This window comes from Nyctereutes procyonoides, unplaced genomic scaffold (assembly GCF_905146905.1).
Source record: "Nyctereutes procyonoides isolate TBG_1078 unplaced genomic scaffold, NYPRO_anot_genome, whole genome shotgun sequence".
Taxonomy (NCBI): Eukaryota; Metazoa; Chordata; class Mammalia; order Carnivora; family Canidae; genus Nyctereutes; species Nyctereutes procyonoides.
The window spans coordinates 73,944,976-73,959,776 of NW_026575146.1; the positions used below are offsets into that span (position 1 = coordinate 73,944,976).

At 50.6% G+C, this 14,801-nt stretch overlaps 1 protein-coding gene across 1 annotated transcript in view; it reads right to left on the reverse strand.

Moving 5' to 3' along the window:
* Positions 1-794: 794 nt before the first annotated feature.
* GRIN2D (glutamate ionotropic receptor NMDA type subunit 2D) overlaps positions 795-14,801 on the reverse strand; it is a 32,596-nt gene continuing 18,589 nt past the window's right edge. Inside the window, 4 exon segments of the mRNA XM_055311227.1 lie at positions 795-2,525; positions 2,527-3,090; positions 3,261-3,493; positions 3,704-3,891. Coding sequence (XP_055167202.1) covers positions 1,764-2,525; positions 2,527-3,090; positions 3,261-3,493; positions 3,704-3,891 — 1,747 coding nt within the window. The 3' untranslated portion in view covers positions 795-1,763.

Here is a 14,801-nt window from a genome sequence, read left to right on the forward strand (position 1 = left end):
CCGCTACGTTATTCGTGTATACAAATAGGAGTTCTTACTGGCAAGGAGACTCGGTTTTTGCTCCCTGAGGACTCATAAAGCCCGTTTCCTTTCCCCTCCTTGTTATGATGGCTTTAATTCACTTCAAAATGCTTCAGTGTGGACAGGATGATATGTATGAGTTAGTCGGGTGAATTTGCCCTCTTGGGGCAGTCAGTTGCCTAACCAGGCGTTCACACTGCAGCTATGGTCAGCGAGCACTTAATCAGAAAGTCAGCCCTCTGGAGCATTCTATTAAGAGTGCTTTGTCTCTCTTTATCGCTCGTCAGCACCAGAGGTTTGGCTAATTGGCACAATGAAATGCTAGAAATAGATTCTCATTGGTGAGGTTAACGGCATGCAGGGTAGGTGCGTTGGCTGGACCGTCTCACACTCTCCCCTCGCTTGCATGAACAGGATATAAAGAGTCTAGCAAGCCGCGTTGCCTGCAGCCATGGGGATGGGACCCTAGACTTAATCCTAAAATGTTTTGATCCTGGATCTTTGTTGACATCACCGCTGCTGCTCCTCCTCCTCTCTGGGTCTCGGGTCCGCCCTCACCCCTTCTCTCTCCTCTTCTTAGGCTCTTTTCTGACAGCTTCCTTCTGGGTCTTTGTCTCCCACCTCCCTCCAGGGTCAGTGTTCTCAATATCATTTTCTTTCTCCCCTCTCTTCCTCTGTGGGACTTTTCTCAGGGTCTGTTTCCTCCAGAGAAGTTTGAGGGCGGCTCAGACAAACACGGAGCTCACACTTGGGACTGAGGAGGCATAAAAACGTGGTTTATTCCAAACACTGCAATGTGTAACGGGAGAGTGGGAGGGGAGGATGGTGGTGGGCGTGGATTCCCAGACCGTCCCCTCCACAGCCCAGCTCCAGACCCGGCTGGAGATCTAGGAAGAGGAGGCTTTGGGGGGAGGGGGTGGGTCAGAAATAAAGGCTGGATTTGGAGGGGCTGTGGTTGGTGGCACGTGGGGTGGGAGACGGAGGTATGACAGGGTGGGAACTTTGGCCAGGTGTAGGTTGGGATCCTCGCTAGGGCAGGGGGGAGGCGGGGCTTCCGTTGGGAGTGTCCTAGGTCAAAGATAAGGAAAAGCGGCCCGAAGGTGGAAAAGGAGGAGAGTGTGTCACGGTTGGACGTCGAGGGTCACAGTCTGGTCGAGGGTACAGTCTGGGATTCGGGTCACAGTTTGGGGGTCGGGGGTCACAGTCTGGGGTCGGATGACCATTTTTAGGGGTCGGAAGTCACAGTCTGGGGTCAGGGGTTTCTGTGTGGCGGGGCCAAGGTCTGGGGTCACAGTTTGGCGAACGCGTCTCACAGTTTTGAGTCCCAATGGATGAAAGGTTAAAAACGGGCTCCCCCGGAGGCGTGGCTGGGGCCGGGGAGCTGCACAGTGATGAGGGGGCCACGGCCCTGGGCGTGGGGGTGGGGCGCGGGCGTGGCGTGACCCCCCCCACCTCCCGCCCCATCTGGTGACGTTAAAAAGCCCTTGTCGGGTTTAAAAAAAAAAAAACTCTCCAGTGGGCTCCGAGACCCCCACCTTTCAGGCTGGGTGAGATTTGGGGGACCAAATCCCTTCCGGCTCGTGATGCCCCCAAAGCGAGGGGGCGCAGGACGCTGCTCCAGGCGGGGTCCGGCCAGGTCCTTTTTTTTCCTTCCCAACCCACGCGGGTCCTGTCCGTTGCGGGCGCCCCCTCGGGCCGTGGCCTGCGCTGACCGAGGGGGCGCGGGGGCCCCCGGGGCCGCGTCATACCTCGGACTCGAGGCTGGAGAAGTGCGCCGAGCCCCTGCGGGTACCCAGGTCCCCGCCCCGGTGTCTCCGGTGCGGCGCGGCGGGCAGCGGCGGCCCCCAGTGCGCGGCGTGCGGGCACCGGCGCGCGTGGCGGGAGGGCCCGGTGAGCCTGCGCGCGGGGGCGGCGCGGGGGCAGGAGCTGAGGTCCTCGAGCGAGCGCGAGGTGGGCGCCGGCGGCGGGAGGTCCCAGCCCCCCGCGGCGCGCCGGTGCCGGTGGTGGTGCGGGGCGGCGGCGGGCGCGCGGTGCGAGGCCCGCGGGCGGTGGGGGTGCGGCCGCGGACAGCCGCAGCGGGCGCGGCGCCGGGGCGGGGGTCCGGCGGCCCAGGGCGGGGGCGGGGGCGCCCACCAGCCGCCGTCCAGGCCGTCGTGCGAACAGCTGAGGTGGCGCGGCGGCGGCAGCAGCTCCAGGCTGGCGCAGTGGCGGCAGTGCCAGGCGGCGGGACCGCTGCGCGGGGGCAGGTAGTCCCAGCTGCCGGCGCGCCAGCCCCCAAGCTTGTCGACCGACCAGTAGCGGCCGGGCGGCGGCCCGAGGCGCTCGGCGTACGGGTAGGGGAAGTCGGCGAACCACCAGGGCTCCAGGCCGCCCAGCGACGCGCCGCCCAGGCTCTCCGAGTCCTCCGAGTCCGACGGCGACGGCTCGAGGTCCAGGTAGGGGCAGGGGGGCGGCGCGGCGCGGCACGGGGGCGGCGCAGCCTGGGCCCCTCCGCCCGCGCCCCCCCGCGCCCCCCGCGCCGGGCCCCAGCAGGGGCTGGCTCTCGGGGTCTGAGCGCGGCCACCGCGCGGGCGCCGGCGGGCTCTCGTCCTCGAAGGCCAGGCGGCAGAGCGGCGGCCCGACGGCGGAGGCCGCGGCGGCGGGGGGCGCGGGCGGCGACGGGAAGCCGGGGAAGGCGCCCGAGGGGGGCTCGGCCGGCTCCTTGTCGCGCACGATGGCGAAGTAGGAGGGCGGCGGCTTCTGCGGGGGCTGCGCGGCCGGCGGGGACAGCGGGCGCCCGGCCGCGCCCCGGGGCGCCGCGCGCGCCTCGCCCACGCCCACGCCCAGGCCCTGCGGCTCGATGGGGCCGTAGTAGCGGTGGAAGCCATCGGCCAGGCCCGCGGCCCCCGGCGGCCCTGCACCTTTGGCGCGGCGCCACCGGTCCACCGCGGCGCGCTCGCGGGGCACGAAAGGCGCCGGGCCGGGCGCGGGCCGTGCCGCCGGGTACGCGGGGCTGGGCAGCGGCTGCGGCGGCGGCGGGGGCTTGGCCGGCGGCGGGGCGGCCTCCGCGCTGCAGCAGCTGTACATGCCCTGTGGGGGCGGCGAGAGAAGCGGGGTCAGCGCGGCCTGCGGGGACCGCCAGCTTTACCCTCTCCGCCCCTCCTGCCTCTCCCGCACCTCGGCCCGGGGCTCTTCCACTTCCAGCATCCCTGCCTGCCTCCCCCCAGCTCTGCCCTTCTGCCTCCCTCTCTCCCCCCTACCCTGGAGAAGGCCAGCAGGAAGTCCATGCGGTGGGTGGGCCCCAGGCAGTGCCGCAGGCGCCAGTACACCAGGTGCTCCCAGGCGAAGACCAGCAGGGAGAGGCCCATGGCCACCAGGAGCATGTAGAAGACACCTGCCATGTTGTCGATGTCCAGCTTACTGCTCATCACCTCGATTTTGTCATTGTGGCAGATCCCGGAGAGCCACAGCCGCTCCAGCATCTCGATCTCATCTGGAGAAAGGCGGAGTGGGGAGGCACAGTGTCATAGGTCACTTTCCACAGGCACCATCTAAGGATTGTCTTCTCTGATATAGAAGTCTAGGCACCCAGCCCCCTCTTCCCTTGACCCTGGTGTCCTGATCCTCCTCCCTTCCTCTGCCCAGGACCCTGGGCTCTGGTCCCCCACACCCCACTCCCGAGGCATCCCTGTGTACAGCGCACCATCCCCCAGGAACTGCAGCAGCGCCAGGTCGATGGGCCGCTTCCAGCGGGAGCCCTTGTGCAGGGCGATGCCATAGCCCGTGGTGGCAAAGACCTTGCCTGAGCCGATGGTGACGAGCTTGCATCCCTCATCCTTGCGGGCCATGTAGTTGAGCACAGCCGCGTCATAGATGAAGGCGTCCAGCTTCCTGGGGGCAGGGGGCATGAAAGGCAGGGTCAGTCCCACCCAGATGCCCTCATGGCCCAGCCCGGAACCCCGGTCACCCCTAACCTCCAAGTGCTCCAAATCCTGACTAGTGGTGAACTCTTGAGCAAGTCACTGTACTGCTTCTTGGTGTCTCAGTCTCCATCTATAAAATGGGGATTACAGCAACACCTCCCTTCCCAGGTCATTGTAAAGGTAAGATGGCACTTGGTGCAAAGAAAGTGCTGAAAACATGGTAGCTATGACTGATCCGTTCAGTCTTCAGGGAAGCCCTCCCCAGAAGGTTCTGCAAACTCCTCCATGTTACAGGGGACAACTGAGGCTCAGAAAGGGAATGCGTACACATAGCAATAATGCTATCGATCACTTCTATTGTGAAATGCTGTTCCATCTACCGTAATAACTCATTCATCCTCTCCACATTCCTGCGAGCTGGAAACTTATCTCCATCATTCAGATGGGAAATGCAGGCCCAGACACGCATCTCACTTTGCTTCGGTTCTCCCACTAGGCCCTAATTTCTGAACTTTGATGGGAAGACAAGCAGGGAGATTGAATTAGTGCTCGCAGATGAATACATTGTGGCACATGCCACGTGTCACTTCCTTCACAACTGCTGCCACTGTACAGGTAGTTCTGTGATTATTTGATTAATCTCAGCCTCTCCAATTAGACTGCGAGCACCACTCAAGCAGGATCCAGCTAGGACACAGCACAGTTCCTAGCACAAAGAAGGTGGTTGTAAATATTTGGGGAATAAGTGAACAAGTGAATAAATTAATTCACGGTGGGGAACACTGTGTAACTCTTCTATGAAACAAGAAACATGCCTATGATCTGACATGAAGATGTCCAGGGTATATCCATGGGAGGAAAAAAAAAAAGGAGTCCTGGAATCCCATACAGAGCATAACTCTAATTTTTTTTTTAATGATGTGTTTTGTGGGGTGCAATTTTGGTCATCTCTACTGCAGACACCAGACTAGGTCTTAGAGGGAGGTACCTGTCTTGTCCAGCATTGTCCAAAAGAACATTCTGCAATGATGAGCATGTTCTCTCTGCACTATCCAGTGTGGCAGCCACCAGCCACATGTGGCTTCTGAGCACACAAAACGTGACCAGTTGAACCCAAGGGACGGAACTTTAAATTTTATTTAATTTTAATTAATTGAGGGGCACCTGGGTGGTTCAATGGTTGAGTGGCTGCCTTTGGCTCAGGTCGTGATCCCGGAGTCCTGGGATGGAGTCCCACATTGGGCTCCCCACAGGGAGCCTGATTCTCCCTCTGCCTGTGTCTCTGCCCCTCTCTGTCTCTCATGAATAAATAAATAAAATATTAACTTTTTTTAATCAATTGAAATTTAAATAGTATTGGACAGTGCAGATCCGGGAAAACAAGAGAGATGAAGGCACGTGACTGGACACTGGAACGTGGAGAAGGCAAAGGAATTTTGGAGCGGTTTGCCTACCTGTGGATGTAAATGCGTCCGTGACCCCAAATTTTCAATAAAGCCCTGTCTACACTCTCACACATGAGCACCTAAATGCCTCGTGTACATGACTGGTTGCAAGAGAAATGAAGGAAAAGGCTAGAAGTAGTCCACGGACCCCACATGGGGAGACAGACAGCAGATTCCACACTTGGAAAGGATTGTAGCTGAAGCAAAAACTTGGGGGTGAGACAAAGACTCTGAAGCTCCTCCAGGAGCACAAAATTGGGGAGGGCAGTCACCATCCCACGGCTGGAGAATGGGGTATGAATTAATTTCATATGGATCCTAACAAGCAGGGAGATCCCAGCTGCCATCTGGAAACATATATATATATATATATATGTGTGTGTGTGTGTGTGTGTGTGTGTATATATATGAAAAATATCACAACTGCCTGCGGGCACCGCTGCCTTGTAGGCAAACTAATTCCTCTCTAGGTTTCTTTGTTTAGGAAGATGCCCTTGGGAGAGAAAGGTGAATTGCTTCCCTGGTTTAAGTGGAAGGAGCTGAGGGTTTCTGGAGTCAGGATGAAGAGGAGGGATGGAGGGGCTGAGGACTAGGATGAGACAGAAGAAGGGTGTCCAGGAGTCCTCAAGGGATGCAAGGGAGAGGTGTGTGGGGAGACCCCCCCAGGTCTCTCCATTGCAGACAGAGCCAAAAATCAAGGCTTCTAGTGGCAGGGAGATTTGAGGGGGCTTACAGGAAGAGGGGATCCAAAGAGCCTTCACTTGTGACCTTTTGCTCAGTCCTTAGGCAATATGACGCCTACCTTCCTTCCCTGCCCCCTACTCCTGATCCCCTCCCATTGTCACTAAACCCCTACTGACACTCAGCCCCATTTTACGGCCTTTGATAAGGCTTAGGTTTGGAAAAAATTAAAAATCCCCGCATCTGTCTTTCCTTTCCTGTTTATTCCTGCCCTGTCGCCACAGGGATCTTAACATTTGAGTCAGCATCCGGTCCTTCCTCAGCTCACTACCCTCCCCTGGCTTCCCACTTTACTCAGTAAATGGAGTTACCTCACATTACAAGCCCGTAAGGCACCAGACACCCCTGTATCCCTCCTACCCCTCTGCCCTCATCTCCCACCCATGCTTCCCTCACTCACCCTGCCCCAGCCCCACTGGCCTTCACATGCAGTTCCTGGATGGCTCCAGCACTCTCCTGCCTCAGGGCCTTTGCACTGGCTGTTCCCTAGGCTGGAACATTTTTCTTCCAGATAGCCACCTGGCTCTGTCCCTCACTTCCTGCAAGTGTTTGCCCAAAAGACACTTTCCTGAGCACATATGTAATACTGCGACCTGTAGCTTCCCCAAGCCTCCGAGACTTGGGTGAGTGACCCAGCTGTATTTTCATCCATGGCACATATCCCCTTGTAACTATGACATGTTCTTGATTATTAATTTTATCGTCCATCTCCTCCTACTGGAGTTTAAATTCCATGAAGGGGGGTGGCTCAGTGGTTGAGCGTCTGCCTTCAGCTCAGTTCATGATCCTAGGGTCCTGGGATCAAGTCCCATATCGGGCTCCCTGCAGGGAGCTACCTCTGCTTATGTCTCTGCCTCTGTGTCTCTCATGAATAAAATAAATAAAATATTTTTTAAAAATTCCATGAGGCAACAGATCTTGTCTGTCTGGTTCAGTGCTGTATCCACATGGTCTAGAAAAGCACCTGGCATACAACAGGTGCTTCATAAAGGGTAGATGAACAAATGAATTCAGGCTGGGTCGAGGTGGAAGTTCTGTGGGCCAGGCATGAAGCTAAGAGGTAAGATCCCATTCATATGGAAGAGATGCCAAGAGGTGCCTCTCCATGGAGAAAGCAAGATGAGAACAGTGTGTGCTTTCAGTAAGGAATATATAAAGATGTGTGTATGCACACACAGTTTAATTGATCAGAGAGGTAAAAAAATAATGCTTATTTTATGGAAAGGGGACATGAGGTTTCTTTTTTTGCCCTTCCTGTGTGAGTGAAAAATTGAATATCTCTCACCAAATGGGCTTCCAGAACTGGCTGGGAGAAGCTGTGTTTCTGCATTTCTTTCTAAGAGATGTATTTTGTTTCTCTTCTTGTGAGCTTGTCTGCCCTCTGTGGTAGGGCAAGACCACATTTGGTATGTGAGCCAGCCAGAACCACATGAGGTTGCCAATTCCCTCCCACCCCTCTGTAAGGATGGGGTTTCCTGGCGCTGTCCATGGTAGTAACCACAAGCTATATATGGCTCTTTGAGTTTAAATTTTAATTAAAATTTAAAAATTCAAAAAAATTGTTAAGGGATCCCTGGGTGGCGCAGCGGTTCGGCGCCTGCCTTTGGCTCAGGGCACGATCCTGGAGACCCGGGATCGAATCCCATATCGGGCTCCCGGTGCATGGAGCCTGCTTCTCCCTCTGCCTATGTCTCTGCCTCTCTCTCTCTCTCTCTGTGACTATCATAAATAAATTAAAAAAATTGTTAAGATTTTATTTATTTATTCATGAGAGACACACACAGAGAGAGGCAGAGACATAGGCAGAGGGAAAGCAGACTCCCTGCAGGGAGCCCCATGTGAGGTTCAATCCCAGGACCCTGGGATCATGACCTGAGCCAAAGGCAGATGCTCAACCACTCAGTCACCCAGGTGTCCCAAGGACTTTGATTTGTTCACTGCTATACCCTTTCAGCACCTACCCAGTGCTTGATGCAAGAAGATCTTAATAAATACTTATTGGATGAATGTCTTTTTTGTTTGTTTGTTTATTTATGTAATCTCCACACCCAATGTGGGACTCGAACTCATGACCCTGAAATCAAGAGTTACATGGTCTCCAACTGAGCTAGCCAGGCGTCCCTGAATGAATATCTTTTTAAAAACATTTAATTTATTTGACAGAGACAGAGCACAAGCAGAGGGAGCGGCAAGCAGAGGGAGAGAGAGAAAGCAGGCTACCCGCTGATCAAGGAGCTTGATGCGGGGCTCAACTGAGCCATGTAGGTGCCCTTGTAATGTTTTTAATATGGAGAGGAACAAGAAAAACAAATACTGAATCATGATCTCCTTGACAAAATAAACCTTAATGACATGAAAGTTAAAAGACATTCATTCAGGCTCCCTGCTCAGTGGGAAGCCTGCTTCTCCCTCTCCTCCCTGCTATGCTCTCTCTCTCGCTCTCTGTCTCTCTCAAAATAAGTAAAATCTTTAATAAAATAAATAAAACATTACATTTATAATATGTATATGATACACATACACACACATACATATATATTATATACATATATATGACTGAGATACAAGACAAAAAAATATCAACATTGAATTCCCCAACAAAAATGGTCCAGACAGATCACCTACTGTGAAGTTCAGTCAACAACCCCACTAATGTAATCACAGGCCCACCAATTCCAGAGTTTTGGACTTCTATTCCCAAGTATAAACAGACTACCAAGGATTACTAAACATCGATAAAGTCTCAATAAGATAGAAGCAAAACCAACACATGAGAAGGGAGGAAACAGATTATGCAGAGAGGAAAAAAATGCAAAAAACCCAACAACAACCAATATCATCAGAGAAACAAGATACTCAACTTTGAACTCTGAATAGCATATCATAAAATGTAGGCTACTGTCAAGTAATACTGTAATATTACAAAATATTATAAAATTTAGAGATCAGAAAAGAAATTCTTAATAGGGTGCCTGGTTAGCTCAGTTGGAAGAACATGTGACTCTTGATTTGGAGGTTGTGAGTTCGAGTCCTATATTGGGTGTAAAGATTAATAAAAATAAATAAACTTAGAAAAAGAGTCCTTAGAAATTGAAAATATAATACCAGAGATGAAAAGCTTAATAAAAGAGTGGAAGATAAGGACAAGAAAAGCTCTCAGTAAGTAGTGCAGAAAGTTAAAGAGATGGAAAAATAAGAGAGGATAAAGAGTCAGTTCAGGAAGCCCAATATCAAATTAATAAGAGTTCCAGGAAGAAAGGATAAGAGATCTAGAGAGAAATGGAGGGAAGGGGGAAATTGTAATTGAAAGAAATCAAGGAAGTTTCCCAGAATGAATGCCATGAGGATATAATGGAAAGATTCAATAATGAAAATAAATGAAGACATATTGCTGAGAAATGTCAGCATACTGAGAATAGGGAAAGAAAAACAGGTGACACACAGCCTTATGCATCAGAATGACTTTAGATTTTAACAGTAATACTGGAAAATAGAAGACAAAGGAATGATGCCTTCAAAATTCTAGAAGAAAATGATCTCTAACCCAGAATTTTATACCCAGTCAGAAGGCCTATCTAGACTACAGATGTTTTCAGATACACAGTGTCTCTAAAGTTTTACCTGCCCCACCACCACCCTGTGCCTTTTGTCAGAAGAGGAGAGAAAAACTCAGGAAGAATGAGAATTAGTATATGACAGGAACCAAACCAGGGGGCAGGTGAAGGCATCAAAATGGTAGCTATGCAGCCGACTGGAGCAGGCCAGGGGCCACAGGAGAAACTTCTTCGATATGATGAAATTAATGGAGTACCTGATGCGAACAAGTATATGGAGAAGAGATTCACATAGTTAACAGAGAATTTTGAATTAACAAAGAAAACTCAGCCACTAAGTAACTGGGAAAAAAAAAAGACAATTATTAACTCCAGGAAAAACAAAGAATTGTGTAGGAGAGGAAAGTAATCATGGTTTACTACTTCTGGCAGCTGTGGGAGCATTTATACAGTCATAACATGTAAACACTGCATATTCATCTAGCCAGAATCACAGTGTGGGAGGCTGGAGTAATTTAAATAAGAGTATGAGTATGTGTCTTCCATAGTAAGCAGTGAATGGAAAATACCTAAAATTGAAAAATCAAGAGGTAGCCATACAAACATGGTATTTAGAGACAGGGACACAAACAACAAGATGATACAATAAATAAGGTAAAAGATTCCCTTGAGGTGGGAGAAATGGAGGGGTAGGCAGATGGAAGACTGTTGGTTTTCATTAAAAAAAAAAAAATCTTGTATTTGACTCTCCAAACTATGTGGATGTTTAACTCTGATAAAAATAGAACTAAAAGTTAGGGGGGGAAATGTAAAAAGGAATACTGGGGGAAAAAGAATTCAGCTGAAGCAGGAAATCAGAGCAAGAGGTGACAGTGAGAAATACACAGTATCCTTTGTGAATCCAAGAGGCTGCTGGTGAGGGGCACAAAGAGGGTAATTCTGGGATTTTCACTGCCCACCTGAGGCAATGTAGTGTAGTGGTTGAGGGGCTGAGCTCAGAATCCAACAGCCAGGATTCAAATTCCAGCTCTGGGGATCCCTGGGTGGCGCAGTGGTTTGGCGCTGGCCTTTGGCCCAGGGCGCGATCCTGGAGACCCGGGATCGAATCCCACGTCAGGCTTCCAGTGCATGGAGCCTGCTTCTCCCTCTGCCTATGTCTCTGCCTCTCTCTCTCTCTCACTGTGTGACTATCATAAATAAATAAAAAAATTAAAAAAAAAAAAAAACAAATTCCAGCTCTGCCACTCAGTAGCTATGGGTTGTGGCTGTGCCTCAATTTCCTCATCTATAAAGTGGGAATGATAATATTCACCCCTAAAGTATTAAGGGTTGAACTGTCTCTCCTAACAGTTGTATATGGAGGTCCTACTTTAGTTGGAGATAGGGTCTTTACAGAGGTAATCAAGTTAAAATAAAGCAATTAGGGTGAGACCTAGTCCATTAAGACAGGTGTCCTGGGGCACCTGGGTGGCTCAGTGGTTGAGTATCTGCCTTGGCTCAGGTCATGATCCCAGAGTCCTGGGATCGAGTTCCGCATCAGGCTCCCTGTAGAGAGCCTGCTTCTCCCTCTGCCTATGTCTCTGCCTCTCTCTCTCTGTGTGTCTCTCATGAATAAATAAACAAAATCTTAAAAAAAGAAAAGGTGTCTTTACAAAAAGGGAGAATTTGGACACAGAGACACATAAATGGAAGACGATGGGGAAGATGCCCATCCACAAGCCAAGGAGAGTTCCCTCCCTTGCCCTGAGGAGCCTAGAGGACTTCTAGCCTCCAGAACAGTGAGGCAACAAATTTACAATAGCCCCAGAAAACTAATAATAAACTAATTAAATGAGGGGATCCCTGGGTGGCGCAGCGGTTTAGCGCCTGCCTTTGGCCCAGGGCGCGATCCTGGAGACCTGGGATCGAATCCCACGTCAGGCTCCCGGTGCATGAAGCCTGCTTCTCCCTCTGCCTGTGTCTCTGCCTCTCTCTCTCTCTCTCTCTGTATGACTATCATAAATAAATAAAAAAAAATTTAAAAAAAGAAAACTTAAAAAACTAATTAAATGAGAGCAGAACTTGATATATAATAAACACTATAGTAAATTAAAAAAGATATGGGAACGATCCAAGCCTTGGCAAGGATATGGGACAAGTAGAACTTTGCACTGCTGGTGTGTAAGTTGGCATTTACCACTTTGGAAGATGTCTGGCAGTATCTTCTGAAGCTAAGCCTACATCTCCCTGTGATCCTACAGTTCCGCCCATGGGGATTTCCCCAAGAAAAATGAATGTGTACGTCCCCCAAAGACTTGTACAAGAATGTTCATAGTAGAGCATTCATAATGGCCAAACACTGGAAACAATCCAAATGTTCACCAACAGTAGAATGGACGAATTCTGGTATATTCATAAAGTGGTATGCTCAATGGGATACAGCAACGAGCAAACCTGCTAGAGCATGGGGCAAAACAAGCCAGACACAAAAGCTACTATGTACACTGATTCTGTTCATGTGATAGTCAAAACCAGGCAGCCCTAGTTTATTGTGATAACCTGCCCTGACTGGAGGGGAACTGGAAATTGTTCCATACCCTAATCTGGCCATGTGAACATATCTGCATGTTATACAGACAATCCATGAGCTTCACACTTAAGATCTGCATGCATAGTCTATCTCAACAACAAGACACAAATGAAGCCTCAAGCAACTTTTTACTTAAGGGTGGGGGGTTGTGGCTGACATTTGGGTGAAAAAAAAATACAGGTATTCATCATTCTCTGAAGTCAGGGGCGGGAGAGATTCGGATTCATTGTTTTGAGATGGGGCTGCCCTCCAAAACTCGGGAACCAAATGGATTTAGGACATGGGGTCCCCCTGAGTGTCTGAATTTTTGCTCTTTGACGGTGAGGAAATAGACCGAGTATGTGACGCATACCTGGAGAAGTACAAGAGGTAGACATTCCCTCTGCATCCCAAGGAAGAGCCCGTCCTGCTCCCGTAGAAGGGGTGGGTGGGCAGAGCCTGGGGAAGCTGCCCTGCTTTGCAGAACAGGACAGGATCTGGAATTCCCAGGGGTCTTCCTGGAGGGGCTGAGGACGAACCGGAAGCGGGGGGGTGGGGGAGATGAGTCAGTTGGCTGGCTGGGGAGGATCCTTTAGGGGTGAGTAAGGAAGCGGGAGTCTCGGGGGGCTGGGGGTGGAGGCCAGGGCTGTTCCAAAGGTTCACTAGGAAAATTTGCATTTACATGACGTAGTTTGGGCTGCCCAGTAGGGTAGCTGCACGCCAAGTGGCTATTCCCAGCACTTGAATGCTGAGCATCTGAATTGAGATGTGCTGAGTGTAAACTGCACGCCCGACTTCGTGCGGGGGGAGCGCGCGCAGGGGGTGGAGGTGGGGGATTACGTAAAAGGTCTCAACCATTTTTATACTGATTACGTGTTGCAATAATATTTCGGATAGACTGTGTTCAATAAAATGCATTGTTAAAATTAATTTCACCCGTTTCTTTTTACGTCTTTTAATGTGGCCACTAAAAAACTTTAGAACCGCGCTGCAGCGTACGCTGCATTCTGGGGGACAGCTGCTTTCCCAGGCTCACCCCCAATCACAGCACTGGACACCCAGGTCTGAGGCCAGTGGAGGCTTTTATGCGGATTTAAGGGGTGGGCTCCGATTTTGGTTAATGGCTGTGGGGTTGGGAAGACACACTCGGGCCAGTGGGATGCTCCAGAAAGCGAAATTAGATCCAGCAAAGAGGAGCTTGAAACCAGAGTGAGCCTAAGAAGCACAGGAATTTGCAGACTTCTTTGGAGGGTTGTTTCGAGCCAATGTTATCGTGATCCTCAGGGGAAGGGAGATCCTCTATGACATCTGCGGGTGAGGCAAGCAGAGAAGACGACCAGGAAGGGGAAGAAGTACAAATAAGAGAAGAGGAGGAGGAGGACACGAAGGAGGATGAAGTAGGGAAAAGAAGAAAGGGAAGAAAAAGGAACCACAAGAGATAAAAGAGATGCCTGGCTGGCTTAGTCCGGAGAGCCCATGACTCTTTATCTCAGGGTTGTGAGTTTGAGCCCCACCCTGGATGCAGAGATTACAAATAAATAAACTTAAGGAAAAAAAGGTAAAAAGACAAAGTTCTGGATTGACACTGTCCTCAGGGGCAGCTGCTAGTCAGATGTGACTCTTGAACACTTGAAATGTGGCCAGTCCAAACTGAGATGTGCTGAGTATAACACACTTCCAAAAAGACCCAAACCAAAAAACTCGTTAGTTTTTATATTACATATTGAAATCATATATTGGAGATTTGGGGGTAAAAACAATATATCAATAAAATTAATAGAAAAATTTAAATTACTATATATGGTTCCCCAGCTGTGCTCTACAAAAAAAAAAAAAAAAAAAAAAAAAGCTAGAAAAAACTCCTGGAATCATGAACAGTACATAAGGAGGGGAGAGGGAGCTATCTTCTCTTTTTACCTTTTATTGTTATTAATTTTAAATATTTTATTTATTTATTTGAGAGAAACATGAGAGAGAGAGAGAGAGAGAGAGAGAGAGAATGAGCAGAGAGAGGGAGAAGCAGACTTTCCGCTGGGCAGGGAGCCTGACACAGGGCTCAGTCCCAGGACCAAAATCATGACCCAAGCAGAAGGCAGACCATTAACTGACTGAGCCACCCAGGGGCCCCTTACCTTATTATTTTTTAACAAGGTGTTATGCAAATAAAACAGCTAAAGAGAGGTTAAAAGACATTTGGGGGAAGGGAAACATTGTTCCAGAGCCTTGGGAATGTGAAGGCAAAGGGTGTCAGGCACAGAGAAAGAGGTGTCCTCCAGATGGGGTAGCCCTAGGAAAGGGGTGAGGCAAAGGGGCCCACCAGCCTTCACAGCTGCAGAAAGTGCAGGAGGCCAGTGGAGGAAGGGTGTTCTGGAAGGGAGTGCAAGACTTTGTTTGCCCACCAGTCCCCTAGTCCCCATTGCAACCCAGGACTATCTGGTTTTAAAATCAGTGTTGTTGAGGCACCTGGGTGGCTCAGTGATTGAGGTGTTGTTGAGGCACCTTTGGCTCAGGTGTTGTGATCCCTGGGGTCCTGGGATCCAGTCCCCGCATCAGGCTCCCTCCAGGGAGCCTGCTTCTCCCTCTTCCCATG